At 38.6% G+C, this 14,687-nt stretch overlaps 1 protein-coding gene and 1 pseudogene across 11 annotated transcripts in view; both read left to right on the top strand.

Annotated features, from left to right (window-relative positions):
- Nucleotides 1–14,687, top strand: part of LOC138850611 (guanylate-binding protein 7) — a 121,982-nt gene that overhangs the window by 26,243 nt on the left and 81,052 nt on the right. For 9 of the 11 annotated variants that reach the window (XM_089300402.1, XM_089300400.1, XM_089300397.1 and 6 more), the window contains exons 9-10: nucleotides 1,391–1,493; nucleotides 1,802–1,995. In XM_089300402.1, coding sequence (XP_089156528.1) covers nucleotides 1,391–1,493; nucleotides 1,802–1,995 — 297 coding nt within the window. Of the gene's footprint in view, nucleotides 1–1,390; nucleotides 1,494–1,801; nucleotides 1,996–3,437; nucleotides 5,216–14,687 lie in introns of those variants that run through there. The other 2 variants (XM_070078104.2, XR_016210937.1) reach the window with 2 other exon arrangements.
- Nucleotides 10,776–12,079, top strand: LOC138850613 (hyaluronan-mediated motility receptor pseudogene; annotated as a pseudogene).

Genomic DNA, 14,687 nt, shown 5'->3' with positions numbered 1-14,687 from the left:
CAGATCAACGCAGCTCTAGCCATTGTGGTCAATTGTGGAGTGAACCAGTGAATAGAAGACCTTTCTCTCTCTCTCTCTCTCTCTCTCTCTCTCTCTGTGTGTGTAACTCTAACTTTCAAATAAATAAATAAATCTTTAAAAAAAAAAGCTGCTGTTGCTTTGTGGTAGACTTGGAATTCATGTGGGGGATGCCTGAAGTTTTGCTTTTGTTGCTCAAGACTGTTTTTGGATACTCAGTATTTTGCACTTGCATACGAAATTTGGGATAGTTCCTGTAATTTTCTGTAAAATATGTCATTAGAGTTTTGATAAGGATAACACGGAAACTTTATGCTATTTTGGATACTATGGACATTTTAACAATACTAATTCCTCTAACCAATGAATATTAGGTAATGCTCCATTTGTTTTATCTTCAGTTTCTTTTCATCACTGGACTAATATTTACAGAGTATAGATCTACACCTTGAAAATGTATTATTAAGTGTTTTATCTTGCTTTTGTAAATGGAATTACTTCTTTATTTTCCTTTTCAAACAGCTAGTTAGTGCTATGGATTATTTTATATCCCACATTTTTATCAAATTTGTTTTTTTTACTTTAAAAGCTTTCAGTGGCCTTCTGAATGTATTTCCAAAGGAAATAGAATCAATAAGTTGAAGAGATATTTATACTCTTATGTTCAATACAGCAACATTTGCAACAGCCAAGATAAGGAAACGGCCTCAGTATCCATCAGTGGATGAAGTATGGAGAAAGTATTCTATATGATTACACACACACAGATACACACACACACACACAGGAACATCATTAAGTTTTTAAAAGAAAGAAATTGTTTCATTTATGACAATATGAACAAACATGGAGAACATTTTGGTAAGTGAAATGAAACAGATGCAGAAAGACAAATACTACATGATTTACTTTTATATGGAAGAAAAAGAAATGCCAAGCTCATGTTAACAGAGAGTAAAATGAAGATTACCAGGCCTGGGAAAAGATGCAAAAGGAATATAGTGGTCAGAAATTATAAACATTCAATTCTGGGATGCATACGTTCTGTACTTCACAATACATCAGGGTGTTTACAATGAAATTGACATATCACACACTTGTACTCTGGTAAGGGAGATCACTAATGTCCTCACTGCAAAAAAGTAAAAGCTTTATGTTGGCTGTGCTTGGGGGTTGTGGACGGTGGTGGGCAGCATCCCGGGAAAGGGTGCTGCTGGAAAGGGGGCTGCTCCACAGGGTGTCTATGCCTCACAAAAACCTTGGAGTTTCAGCCCTGGCCCTACGAATGATGCAGAAAATACACAGTTAGATTTGTACTTTTAACACAGTAATTTCCACATCATAAGTACTTTTCCTGCTTGCTGGTTTCCAGGCAACTGAGGTGCTCCAGACCTTCTTGCAGTCTCAGGCAGCAGCAGAGAACTCCATCCTGCAGGCAGACAAGGCTCTCACTGCTGGAGAGAAGGCCTTAGCAGGTACGGGGCCGGGCTCAGCTCACAGGAGGGTGGGAAGGTTCCTGAGATGAACGCCTGTGAATTGAAGGAGACGTTTTTCCTGGAATAAGAGACTTCCTCAGACTATTGAGCACATGGTCTGCTAAACCTGAAAATAACAAGGGCAGTTGGGCTGCACATCCAGCCAATCAGTGCCTTTCTGGCACATTCTGAAACATCCCCTTCCTGTTTAGGGGAAGATCGTCCCCTCCCACTTGCAGCATTGCTGTCAAAGCTGCCTGCTCTTGAACTCAACAGTTTTTCTTCCCTTGTTAATGTTTGTGAAACAGCTGGGGAGGCCAAGAGGGAGGCCGCTGAGAAGGAACGGGAAGTGCTAAGACAGAGGGAGCAGGAGATGCAGCAAAAGATGGAGGCTCAAGAGAGAAGCTTCCAGGAGAACATCGCTCAACTGAAGGAGAAGATGGAGCGGGAAAGGGAGGACCTCCTCAGAGAGCAGGAGAGGATGCTGGAGCACAAGCTGAAGGTGAGTCTGGGGGCTGGGCGGTGCCCCGGGGGACAGTGTTCTGGATCCTGGGAAGGGCAGGACCCAATGTCAAGCACAGGTGTCATCCCAGAGGGAACCTAAAAGACAATTGTCCCACTGCAACCTCAAATACACCTGGGTCCCCCTGAAGCATGGAAATCTAGGAGTCTCCAGCCACTTATGGAGTGTTGGACTTTGGAGACACAAATGACATTCTCCTGGGTTTGGGGCTGCAGTTGTTGCTCCAACTGTGAAATGGTCTCACTAAGCCCCTATTCAATGGGACCTTAGCTACTGGTGCTTGAGATTTCTGGAACAACTCTCAAAGAGACTGAAATAGGTTTATCTGGTCTGATAATATCAAATTTGACCTGATAGAAAATCGAGAACTCTGAATCTGGTGCATTGTTTCCAGATCTGTCTGATCATCCTTTATGACTAAAGTAACATACACATCCTTTGTCCCAGCGTGGGGTTTGATAAGCACTGTCCTGTGTGGTGTCAGCACTTCTCACGAGTTGCTGGATGAGCTCAGCTGTGACAACTCATGGAAATGAGAGCCAATTAGAATTTAATCCACATTCTTTCCCAATGAGCTTTCTTTGTCCCTATACAAAACTCCCCACTTTTCCCTGGGGAAAAGGTGCTAAGGAAATTTCACAAAAGTTAAACCATGAATTTTCTCCTATTCAAGTCAAAACTTCTGGTTATGTTGGAGGACAAATTCCACAAAAAAACCTCTAAAACAAAAAAACCAAAATGAAAGATCTCCACGAGTGAGATCCCAGTGGAAAGAATGGGTCATCAAAGAAGGAGGTACCTTTCTCTGAAGGGAGGAGAGAACTTCCGCTTTGACCATGGCCTTGTCTAAAAATGATCAGAGTCAGTGAACTCAGGGGGCTTCCATAGCCTTGGCAGCTCATGACAAGAGCCTAGGGTGATTACCGATGCCATAACCAAGAGTGTCAATTTGTTAAGTCAACAACAGGAGTCACTGTGCACTTACTCCTCATCTAGGATCTTTGTCCTTAGTGTGCTGTACATTGAGATTTAATGCTATAACTAGTACTCAAACAGTATTTTTCACTTTATGTTTCTGTGTGGGAGCAAACTGTTGAAATCTTTACTTAATGTATGCTAAACTGATCTTCTCTATATAAAGAGAATCGAAAATGAATCTTGATGTGAATGGAAGGGGAGAGGGAGTGGGAAAGGGTAGGGTTGCAGGTGGGAGGGACGTTATGGGGGGGAAGCCATTGTAATCCATAAGCTGTACTTTGAAAATTTATATTCATTAAATAAAAGTTAAAAAAATAAAATAAATAAAAAACCTCTAAAATGGTAGAAAAATAGACATATGTGCCTAAATACTGACATAGTTAAATGTAAAATTCTTATGCTTAATGAAAAGGGGTTTGAAAAGTGGACTTTCCATTTCATAGGTTCAAAAAGACATGCTTACAGAAGGATTTAAAAAGGAAGCTGATATGCTAAATAAAGAGATCAATCAGCTAACAGAAGAGATTGAAGCAATTAAAAATCAAGAACAACAACAAGGGTGGTATTCAGCGCTTCTTGTAACCGCGGGTGCTTTGTTTGGTACTGTAATGAATAGGCAGTCAAATGCAGGTATTTCAAGGCTATTAAGAGTGACTCTAAGAAGGGTATAGGCTGAGATTTCCTGGGCAGGAAAATATAAAATGGGCTTTCTTCTTCATTTTAAGAGCATAACGGTATTGCTCATTGTAAAAAGTATGTATATCATGGAAGTTTCATTAAAATATTTAAAAATGAAATATAATGATTAAAGGATATCAGGGCTTTGTATCCTAAAAAGACAAAATCCATTTTTATTGAATCATTATGATGAATTGGGATGTCAATTGAAATAAAATGAAATTGTTCATAAAAACAATTTGTATGAAGCTAAAGTGCATGGCAAGGTGAAGAAAAAAGCACAATTTGTGCTCCAGATGGAGATATTTAAGCTGTGATGAGTCCTTGATTATCAATGAGTTTAGAACAGCAACCACATTTTCTAAATAGCCAAAATAAAGAGTGAAATGCTTAAATTTAATGATAATAAAAGATATGCAAAGTAAAATTATGTGGTTCATTTTTCAATTTTATAAAGGGCAAGGAAAAATAGCTTTAAGAGCACACTGAGAAAGCAAGGAATTTTGGAAATTGGGAGTTGCTTATAATTGCTAGAGTGAGTGTCACTCTTACAATTATGTATAAAATATTAAAATGTAGGTGACTTTTTATACACCAATTGCACTTTTTGAAATTTCTTTCATAGACCTGTATACCCAAGTTGAAGTGGTGTGTATGTACTAATCTGTTGGTTGCAGCATCATCGTAATGCCAAGACTTGACAGCTGTTTAATGTAAATAATAAATATGGAATGTACTTTCAGAGGAGTACTCTATAATTAGTAAAGTGAAAGTGGGACAAAGCTAAAATTAAAAGAAAAAAGAGGACGGACATTTGGTCTGGAGTTAAGACACTCTATGAGTCTGCTGTGTATCTCACTTCCCATGTTGGATCATTCTCTCCCTTTTTTATTCTATCAGCTAGTATTTGCAGACACTAGTCTTGTTTATGTGATCCCTTTGACTCTTAGTCCTATGATTATGATCAATTGTGAACAGAAATTGATCACTGGGACTAGTGAGATGGCATTGGTACATGCCACCTTGATGGGATTGAATTGGAATCCCCTGGTATGTTTCTAACTCTACCGTTTGGGGCAAGTCAGCTTGAGCATGTCCCAGATTGCACATCTCTTCCCTCTCTTATTCTCACTCTTATATTTAATAGCGATCACTTTTCAGTTAGGTTTCAACACTTAAGAATAACTGTGTATTGATTACAGTATTCAACCAAGAGTATTAAGTAGAACAAAGAACAACAAAAAAATACTAAGAGGGATAACGTATTAAGTTGTTCATCAACAGTCAGGGCAAGGGCTGATCAAGTCACCGTTTCTCATAGTGTTCATTTCACTTTAATAGGTTTCCTTTTTGTTGCTCGGTTAGTTGTCACCGATCAGGGAGAACATATGATATTTGTCCCTTGGGGACTGGCTTATTTCACTCAGCATAATGTTTTCCAAATTCCTAGCAGGGATCACTTTTCAGCTAAAATTTAAACACCGAAGAATAATTGTGTGTTAATTACAGAGTTCAACCACTAGTACTAGAACAAAAAAACAAAGCAGACTCATAGAATGGCAGATGTCCTAAAGAGCACTCTGGCCTCAGAATCAGCCCTTAAGGCATGTGGATCCGGCTGAAAAGCCCATGAGAGTATTTCAGGCATGGAAAGCCAAGACACTCTGGCAAAAAAAAAAAAAAAAAAAAAAAAATGACCTAAGTGAAAGATCTCCACGAGTGAGATCCCAGTGGAAAGAACGGGTCATCAAAGAAGGAGGTACCTTTCTCTGAAGGGAGGAGAGAACTTCCACTCTGACTATGACCTTATCTAAATATGATCAGAGTCAGTGAACTCAGGGGGCTTCCATAGCCTTGGCAGCTCATGACAAGAGCCTAGGGTGATTACTGATGCCATGAACAAGAGTGTCAATTTGTTAAGTCAACAACAGGAGTCACTGTGCACTTACTCCTCATGTAGGATCTTTGTCCTTAGTATGCTGTACATTGAGATTTAATGCTATAACTAGTACTCAAACAGTATTTTTCACTTTGTGTTTCTATGTGGGAGCAAACTGTTGAAATCTTTAAATAATATATGCTAAACTGATCTTCTGTATATAAAGAGAATCGAAAATGAATCTTGATGTGAATGGAAGGGGAGAGGGAGTGGGAAAGGGGAGGGTTGCGAGTGGGAGGGACGTTATGGGGGGGAAGCCATTGTAATTCATAAGCTGTACTTTGCAAATTATTATTCATTAAATAAAAGTTAAAAAAACACCTATCTGCAGCAGTTCCTTGACCTGATACATTATGTCTGAGAAAAAATATAAACCTACTAAAAGGCAAAAAATCACAGTTTGAAGACAGCAAGCATTAGAAACAATTATGGCAGGGGTGTTGAATAATCAGATGAAGATTTTAAAGCAAGTATGATGAATACTGGTTGGTTCACTCCTCAAAATGCCCACAATAATGGGGGCTGGAGGTAAGGGGAGCTGGCCTTAGGCCAAAGCTGGGAGATGGGAAGACAATGCAGGTCTCCTACATAGATAGCAGGAGCACTATTACTTGAGCCATCACTGCTGCCTCCCAGAGTCTGCATTAGCAGGAAACTGGAGTCAAAAGTCGGATTGGGAATCAAATCCAAGTACTCCAATATAGGGCAAAAAAAAAAAAAAAAAAAAAAGACACCTTGTGGACATCCCAATGCTGTGTTGTAGTGACTGGGATTGAGTCTCTTTTCTGCTCCTGATTCCAGCTTCATGCTGCTGTGCACCCTGGTAACAGGTGAGGGCTCACATTATGGGGTCCTCATCATTTAAGGGAGTATTGATCAACTGCCTGGCACATGGTTGCCAGCGATTGCAGGTATTTGGGGAAAGAATTGGAAGGTGAATGGTGTTTCCTTTTCTCTCTGCTTTCAAATAAATAAATGAACAATTAAAAAATGAAATAAGAATAAAAATAAAATGAAAATCGAATGGAATTTAGTCTGGAGTATAAAGTTATTATCTCTATGCAGGGCTTCCAATTTTTCTCCCTCTGGCTTGCCTCTACACAGGCTCTTACAGGAGGCTCTTTAGGTCACTGCCCTTTATTCTGTCACCTATCAGATTCTCCTCGTCAGGCATATCATGTGTCTGTTGGCCATTTGGATTTCCTCTTTTGAAAAATGTCTATTGAGGTCCTTGGCCCATCTCTTAAGTGGGTTGTTTGTTTTGATGTTGTGGAGTTTCTTGATTTCTTTGTAGATTCTGGTTATCAACCCTTTATCAGTTGCATAGTTTGCAAATACTTTTTCCCATTCTGTCAGTTGCCTCTTCACTTTCCTGACTGTTTCTTTTGCAGTACAGAAACTTCTCAATTTGATGCAATCCCAAATGTTAATTTTGGTTTTGACTGCCTGTGCCTCTGGGGTATTTTCCAAGAAGTCTTTGCCAGTACCTATATCTTGCAGGGTTTTTCCAATGCTCTCTAGTAATTTGATGGTGTCGGGTCGTAGATTTAAGTCTTTAATCCATGTTGAGTGATTTTTTGTGTAAGGTGAAAGGTAGGGGTCTTGCTTCATGCTTCTGCATGTGGAAATCCAATTTTCCCAGCACCATGTATTGAATAGACTGTCCTTACTCCAGGGATTGGTATTGTATCCTTGATCAAAAATGAATTGGCTGTAGATGTTTGGATTGATTTCTGGTGTTTCAATTCTGTTCCATTGGTCTATCCATCTGTTTCTGTACCAGTACCATGCTGTTTTGATTACAACTGCCCTGTAGTATGTCCTGAAATCTGGTATTGTGATGCCTCTGGCTTTGTTTTTGTTGTACAAGATTGCTTTAGTTATTCGAGGTCTCCTGCATCTCCATATGAATTTCAGCATCATTTTTTCTAGATCTGAGAAGAAGGTCTTCGGTATCTTGATTGGTATCGCATTGAATCTGTACATTTCTTTTGGGAGAATGGACATTTTGATGATGTTGATTCTTCCAATCCTTGAGCATTGAAGATTTTTCCATTTTTTGGTATCCTCTTCTATTTCTTTCTTTAAGATTTTGTAATTCTCATCGTAGAGATCTTTAACATCCTTGGTTAAGTTTATTCCAAGGTATTTGATTGTTTTTGTGGCTATTGTGAATGGGATTGATCTTAGCAGTTCTTTCTCAGCCGTGGCATTGCTTGTGTATACAAAGGCTGTTGATTTTTGTGCATTGATTTTATATCCTGCCACTTTGCCAAACTCCTCTATGAGTTCCAATAGTCTCTTAGTAGAGTTCTTTGGGTCCCCTAAGTAAAGAATCATATCATCTGCAAAGAGGGATAATTTGAGTTCTTTCTTCCCAATTTGCAACCCTTTAATTTCTTTTTCTTGTCTGATGGCTCTGGCTAAAACTTCCAGAACTATGTTAAATAGCAGTGGTGAGAGTAAGCATCCCTGTCTGGTGCCAGATCTCAGTGGAAATGCTTCCAAATTTTCCCCATTCAATAAGATGCTGGCCGTGGGTTTTTCATAAATTGCTTTGATTATATTGAGAATGTTCCTTCTATACCCAATTTGCTTAGAGTTTTCATCATGAAAGTGTGTTGAATTTTATCGAATGCTTTCTCGGCATCTATTGAGATAATCATATGGTTTTTCTTCTGCAGTTTGTTAATGTGGTGAATCACATTGTTTGATTTGTGAATGTTGAACCATCCCTGCATACCAGGGATGAATCCCACTTGGTCTGGGTGGATGATCTTTCTGATGTGTTGTTGTATTCTATTGGCGAGAATTTTATTGAGGATTTTTGTGTCTATGTTTATCAGGGATATTGGTCTATAATTTTCTTTCAGTGCTGCATCTTTTTCCGGCTTAGGGATTAAGATGTTGCTGGCTTCATAGAAAGAATTTGGGAGGATTCCCTCTTTTTCGAATGTTCTGAATAGTTTGAGAAGAAATGGGATTAGTTCTTCTTTAAATGTCTGGTAGAATTCAGCAATGAATCCATCTGGTCCTGGGCTTTCCTTTGTTGGGAGGGCCTTTATTACTGTTTCAATTTCTGTTTCAGTTATGGGTCTATTTAGGTTTTCTATGTCTTCATGGTTCAATTTTGGTAGATTGCATGTGTCCAGGAATCTATCCATTTCTGATAGATTTTCCTGTTTGCTGGCATACAAGTCCTTGTAGTAATTTCTGATGATTCTTTTTATTTCTGTGGTGGCTGTTGTTATGTTTCCTTTTTCACCTCTGATTTTATTGATTTGGGTCTTTTCTCTTCTTTTTTTAGTTAGTTGGGCCAATGGGGTGTCAATTTTGTTTATTTTTCAAAAAACCAGCTCCTCGTTTGGCTGACTTTTTGTAATGTTTTTTTGGATTCAATCCTGTTGATTTCTTCTCTGATTTTAATTATTTCTCTTCTCCTACTAGATTTGGGTCCTCTTCTTTTGTTTGGTTTGATTGTATATTTTCCTGTGCTCTGTCTTCTAAGTCTGATATTCTCTCTTCTGCTTCACCCATTCTGTTTTTAAGGCTCTCTAATGTGTTTGTCATTTGATCTATTGAATTCTTCATTTCATTATGATTTCTCATCACTATCACAGTTTCATGTTCTACTAGTTGTTTCATTTCGTTTTGATTCCTCCTTAATCTTGCATTTTCACGAGAGAGATTTTCTGTTTGTCTATTAAGGATTTCTGTAGTTCGAGAATTTGTTTTTGAGAACTTCTTAATGTTCTTATCAATGTTTTGAGATCTGCTTCTTGTATTTCTTCTATCTCATCATCTTCATAATCTTGAATTGGGGTGTCTATTTCATTTGGGGGCATCATAGTGTCTTCCTTGTTCTTGTTACCTCGGCTTTTGCGTTTGTTTGGCATATTGGAGATATTCTTTGTTTTTTTCTTGTTATACTGTGACTCTAAATTAAGAGGACTGTCTGCTTTTGATGGATCCTTAGAGGCTGTGATGGGTGTGGCCAGAGAGCTCTGGTTCTTCAGGGTTAAGGGTGTGCCAAAGGTGATTCACCCTGATTGTTCTCTTGCTCTCTCTCTCTCTGTTTTTTTTTTTTTTTTTTTGACTCAGTTGGGAAGTAATTCCACACAGCTGAGTGGAATTGAGAGTAGTTGATGTATTTAATGTGGCCCCTGTGGGTATTCGTTTGCTTACCAGAGTCAGGTTTTTCTGCTTGGCTAATGAGGGGCACCCGCTTTACATATACAAAATGGCGCGCACCGCTTTACTTACCTAAAATGCGCCTTCCCTTTGTCTTGCTCAGCTTTGTAAGGTGAGTGGAGAGAGAGGCTAAATGTCCCTGCCAGTTCTCCTTATTTATTCGATTTTTTTCTTTCCTCCAGCCAGCCTGGTGAACTTTCCCCAATGGGGTTTCAGGCCTTGATCTCTGCAGGCTCTTTCTGTCTTTCCCCGCCAATGTCTCGGGTTACTGAGAGGTTTTTGTCTCACCTCCCCGTCCAGGGCTGGCGCACAGACTCTGCAGCTCCAGCGGGTCTGGTGGGTCCGGCGGCTCCCGTGGCTTGGCTTCCACGCAGTGGGCTACCTTACTCTCCCCGTAGGTCCTCCGAGTCACAGCCACTAGATCCAGAAGAGTTTCCTCTGCAATTTTTCCCTGATCCTTTTCCTGAGGCTACCATAACTCCACTTTTATTAAACTATCTTTTCCCGGACTATTAGTGTGCACCCTCACTATTCTGCCATCTTGGCTCCGCCCACCCAATATTCGTCCTCAGGCATTCCTCTGGAGGGTGCCCATCTGCTCTGATGGATGTCCTCTCCCATTAAACCTAACGTAATGGTGAACAATCTCCAGTGCACTTCTTGTCCCTGGCACCTTGGCCCCTAGCCCACAGTCACTCATGGGGCCTGTCTTGCAACTGCCTGAAATTTTTGCTTCAGAGGCAGTCCTAAGAAGCAGACTGTCGACTAAACATCATTGTCCTAAGGGTGTTTTTGGGTAAATAGAAAACAAGACTAAAATTCAACTTAAATCTAAATAGATATCTTTTGTAAATAACAACCTTACATACAAAAATTGGTTTCGGCTGCAGTGGGACATAAGTTTTAAGATCACTACCTACAAATTTTGCATTTTATCTTGCTGAGCTTGTTTTATAACTTGGTTTAACAGCAATGGATAATCAGCTCTTGTCAGCCCCCTAAAGTGGATTTTGCAGTCCATGGTTTACGTCACTGATTTCTACCTGGAGTTTGATAAAAAGGAGTAGAATTCCAAATAAATGTAATTTTGACCTTAATTCAGATAGATGTATGAGAGGAATGTCTTTGAGGAACAATTAAGGCAAGCACTGGATGAGTTGGATAAGTTACAGCAAAAGGAAGAACAAACTGAAAAGCTAGTCAAGCAGTTGGAAGAAGAAGCACAATCTTCAAATGCAGAACTAAAACTCTTAAAAGAAAACCTAAAAGGGAAAGAAGCTGAACTTCAGAAGAGTAATATTGATCACTCTCAAGCCACCTTGCTTTTACAAGAAACATATAATAATACAATGCAAAACCTTAAAGATGTTACTGCTCAATTTGAAAGCTACAAAAGATTAATAGCTAGTGAGATATAAACTGGAGAATTCAGCACTACAAGAAAAAGTGGCCTAGGCTGAAAAAAGTGCAAAAGATGTTCAACATCAGTTATTGGCAACTGAGAATGCTAATCAAGAATATGCAAGGATGCTTCTAGATCTACAGACCAAGTCAGAACTTAAGGAAGCAGAAATTAAGAAATCACAGTTTCTTCTGATAAAAAATAACTGAATTGCAGAATCAACTCAAGCAACAAAATGAAGACTTTAAGAAACATCTAGAAGAGGAAGAATCAAGGAAAGCTGAAAAAGGAAATATAATGGAAGAATAACTGATGAAGTTAATAAGTGGTGTCTCCTTTATGAAGAATTGTACAAGAAAACAAAACCTTTTCAGCTACAACTGGATGCATTTGAAGCAGAGAAACAGGCATTGTTGAGTGAACATGGTGCAGCTCAGGAACAGCTAAATAAATTAAGAGATTCATATGCTACATTATTGGGTCATCAGAATCTGAAGCAAAAAATCAAGCATGTTGAGAAACTAAAAGGTGAAAATAGCCAACTAAAATCGGAGGTGATGAAACTCTGCTCTCAGCTTGCTAAAAGAAGACAAAATGAGAGAAAACTTCAGGAGGAATTGAATAAAGTTCTGGGTATCAGACACTTTGATCCTTCAAAGGCTTTTCATCATGAAAGTAAAGAAAATTTTGCCATGAAAACTGCATTAAAAGAAGGCAATACAAACTGCTGCTGAGCTCCTATGGAGAATCAAGAAATAATGCAACATCTGAAAAACCTGTTGAAGATTAATTTATTATGATTGTTGATGATGATATTGTTGTTACTATTATATTTTAATGGGTGTTTTAAAAAATGTAAATTGGGTAAATGTAAATGAGAGAAATATGTCTAAATGTAAACTTTAGTACTCTCAGCAGCTCATTTTCTGTGGAAAATCTATTTGGGTTTGTTAATAAATACGCTTTTATAAATTGTCTGAAAAATAGTTCAACATTGCTTGAAAGTAACTAAGGTTGACATTCAGTGTGTTATCTTATTTATAAAATGTCATCTTAATTTAGAGATCTTTAAAGGGTTATTTCAAAATGTAAATCAAGGAAATAAGCAGATGGAAAAAGGTCACAAATAAAATGTGTTCGGGTATGGAAAGTTAAGAAGGGAAGAGACTTTTCTTTAAAGACTATGTTTAGAGTACCTAAGGACATGGTTTAAAGTGAAGTAAGAATTACTTTATCCTAATGGCTCATTTACTCTAGATTGGAATGGAAAAGATAGAAAGGTTTATGTAAGCTGCAGAAGATGTCAGGAAATCACAGAAGGTTATGAAAGAAAGAAATTTTTGTATACAAAAGCTATTAATCTACTTTTCTTTGACATAGAGTTGGAATTTGACCCTATGCTAAAACAATGAGGTTGTTGCAATACATATATTAGTAATACATATGTATGTAATATGTTAGTAATACATATTTGTGCAATACATATGTTAGTTTGAAATAAACTTAAAAATCTGTTTAAAAACTGAAGCATCTCCTTTTAATAGTTTTTGTTGAATTGGTGACTCTTCATCAGTTTTCTAGCCAGGTCCAGTAAGCTATTTTCTCTTCCCTACCTCTGACATTATTAAAATTGTTCCAAGTTATGGGATGATACCATGTGCTAACTCTAATATATAAGGTTTTATTTCTGAGTTTTGGGATGATCAAAGAGACAGATTTTGTGCTTTGTTGAAGTAATCTATTGTGCTCTCTGTCTCTCCTCAAGTTCTAATTGTTTAAAAACAGCTGAGTTTTCCTTATTGAAAGAGTTATGGTTTGTTTGAATATATGTACTCATTCTGAAATCTTTGAATAATCATTTTGTAATGATGCTCAAATCTGGTCTATATTGTGTCATGATGTTAAAGGATTCTGTTTATACCAGATATTTTAAACCTTCTTGGCATCTTTGAAAGACATTCAAAAAAACCAAAGTTCCAAATTCTTTGGACTTTGATATGTCCAGTTGGGTTCCTGGGATTATCAAAGGGTATATCTCTCATCCTGTAGAGATACCAACTAACAAGGCCATTTGGATTACATTAAAGGTACTGTCAAGATGTGAACTGGTGCCAAATTTTAAGTTATGATAGTGCAAAATGCTACTGATACAAATGTCCAAAAATTACAAAAGTCTAATGATCTTGTTGTTATCAGAAATGATGGTTATCTTAATGCGAAAGTCCCAGAGGCCTAAAAGGAATAAGTCAGATGGGTGCTCCTGGTAGAAATTTAGTGTGTAAAATGCTTGCTTTGCATAAAAGAGTTACCTTCAGTAAGGTCAAAAGTGCCTGCCAACCCACTCCCTGGGAGCTTCCAATTTTACCACGAGAATATCAAAAGAGTGCTGATTCTATCCTTCTGTGTTCACAGTTTACTGTAAAAGCAAGTTATTTATTCCATCCCTTGGCAAATAAAATTATAGATCATGTCTTTTTGTGGGTTTTGTCCCTGCCTTGTAACTGAATGTCAACTTGATTGTCAAGGTATTTTCTTCCCCCAAATTGTGCTAAACACCCCATTACCACCAGTCCCTACAGGTTTTTCCCCTCTTAAAGCGCCCCCTTCAGGCCACTCTGGCTGGAGATCTCTGACTTAAATAAATCTTGCTATTCTCTTGAGAAATTCTTTTTCCATGTGAGACAAAAAACCAAGGTAATCTTATCTCCACTGCTTTTCACCTGTAACACAACATTTCACCCAAGTGAGCTGAGCTTGAAGAACTATCACAGAATTAATTTATTTTTATATTTAAATATTTATTTATTTGAAAGAGTTATAGAAGCAGAATGGAAAGACAGGAAAAAACATCCTCCATTTGATCGTTAGCTACACATAAAGCACAATATTCAGGGTTGGGCCAGGCAAAAGCCAGGAGCCCAGAACTTCATCCAGGTCTTCCATGTGGGGGGCAGGGGCCCAAGCACTTGGGCCATCTGTGCTGCTTTTCCCAGGCCTTTAGCAGGGAGCTGGATAAGAAGTACAGAAGCCAGGATCCAAACTAGCACCCATATGAGATGCCAGTGTTGGAAGCAGTCGATTTATCATTCCTTGGAAGAATGCATGTTCAAGTCTAGGGGCCCCCACTTCAATCCACCTCCCTCTGATGCATGTGCCTGGGAAAGCAGCAGAAAATGGTCCAAGCACTTAAGTCACTGCCACCCACCTGGGAGGCCCCCATGGATTTCCAGACTCCTGGTTTCAGCCTGGTCCAGACACCTCCCTCCCTTTCAAATAAATGAAATAAATCATAAAAAAGATAGTGCATAGCTCTTTCAGAGGTTGCAAGAAATATTTTCAAGAAATGCACAACCCAGGAAACAGAAGTCCCTGATTCATTCTGCTCTTCAGTCAGATTAAACCATGCCACAGATGCAGACTTTAATGGAAGCAGAAAGCAGGGACTTGCAACCAATCTGTGTGCATGCTGGCCTGATCTCCCTT

The sequence above is a fragment of the Oryctolagus cuniculus genome, chromosome 7 (genome assembly GCF_051225735.1).
Source record: "Oryctolagus cuniculus isolate XC-2025 breed Fujian yellow rabbit chromosome 7, ASM5122573v1, whole genome shotgun sequence".
Taxonomy (NCBI): domain Eukaryota; kingdom Metazoa; phylum Chordata; class Mammalia; order Lagomorpha; family Leporidae; genus Oryctolagus; species Oryctolagus cuniculus.
The sequence above is the reverse complement of the archived record's forward strand: the minus strand, read 5'-3'. Positions and strand labels throughout refer to the sequence as shown.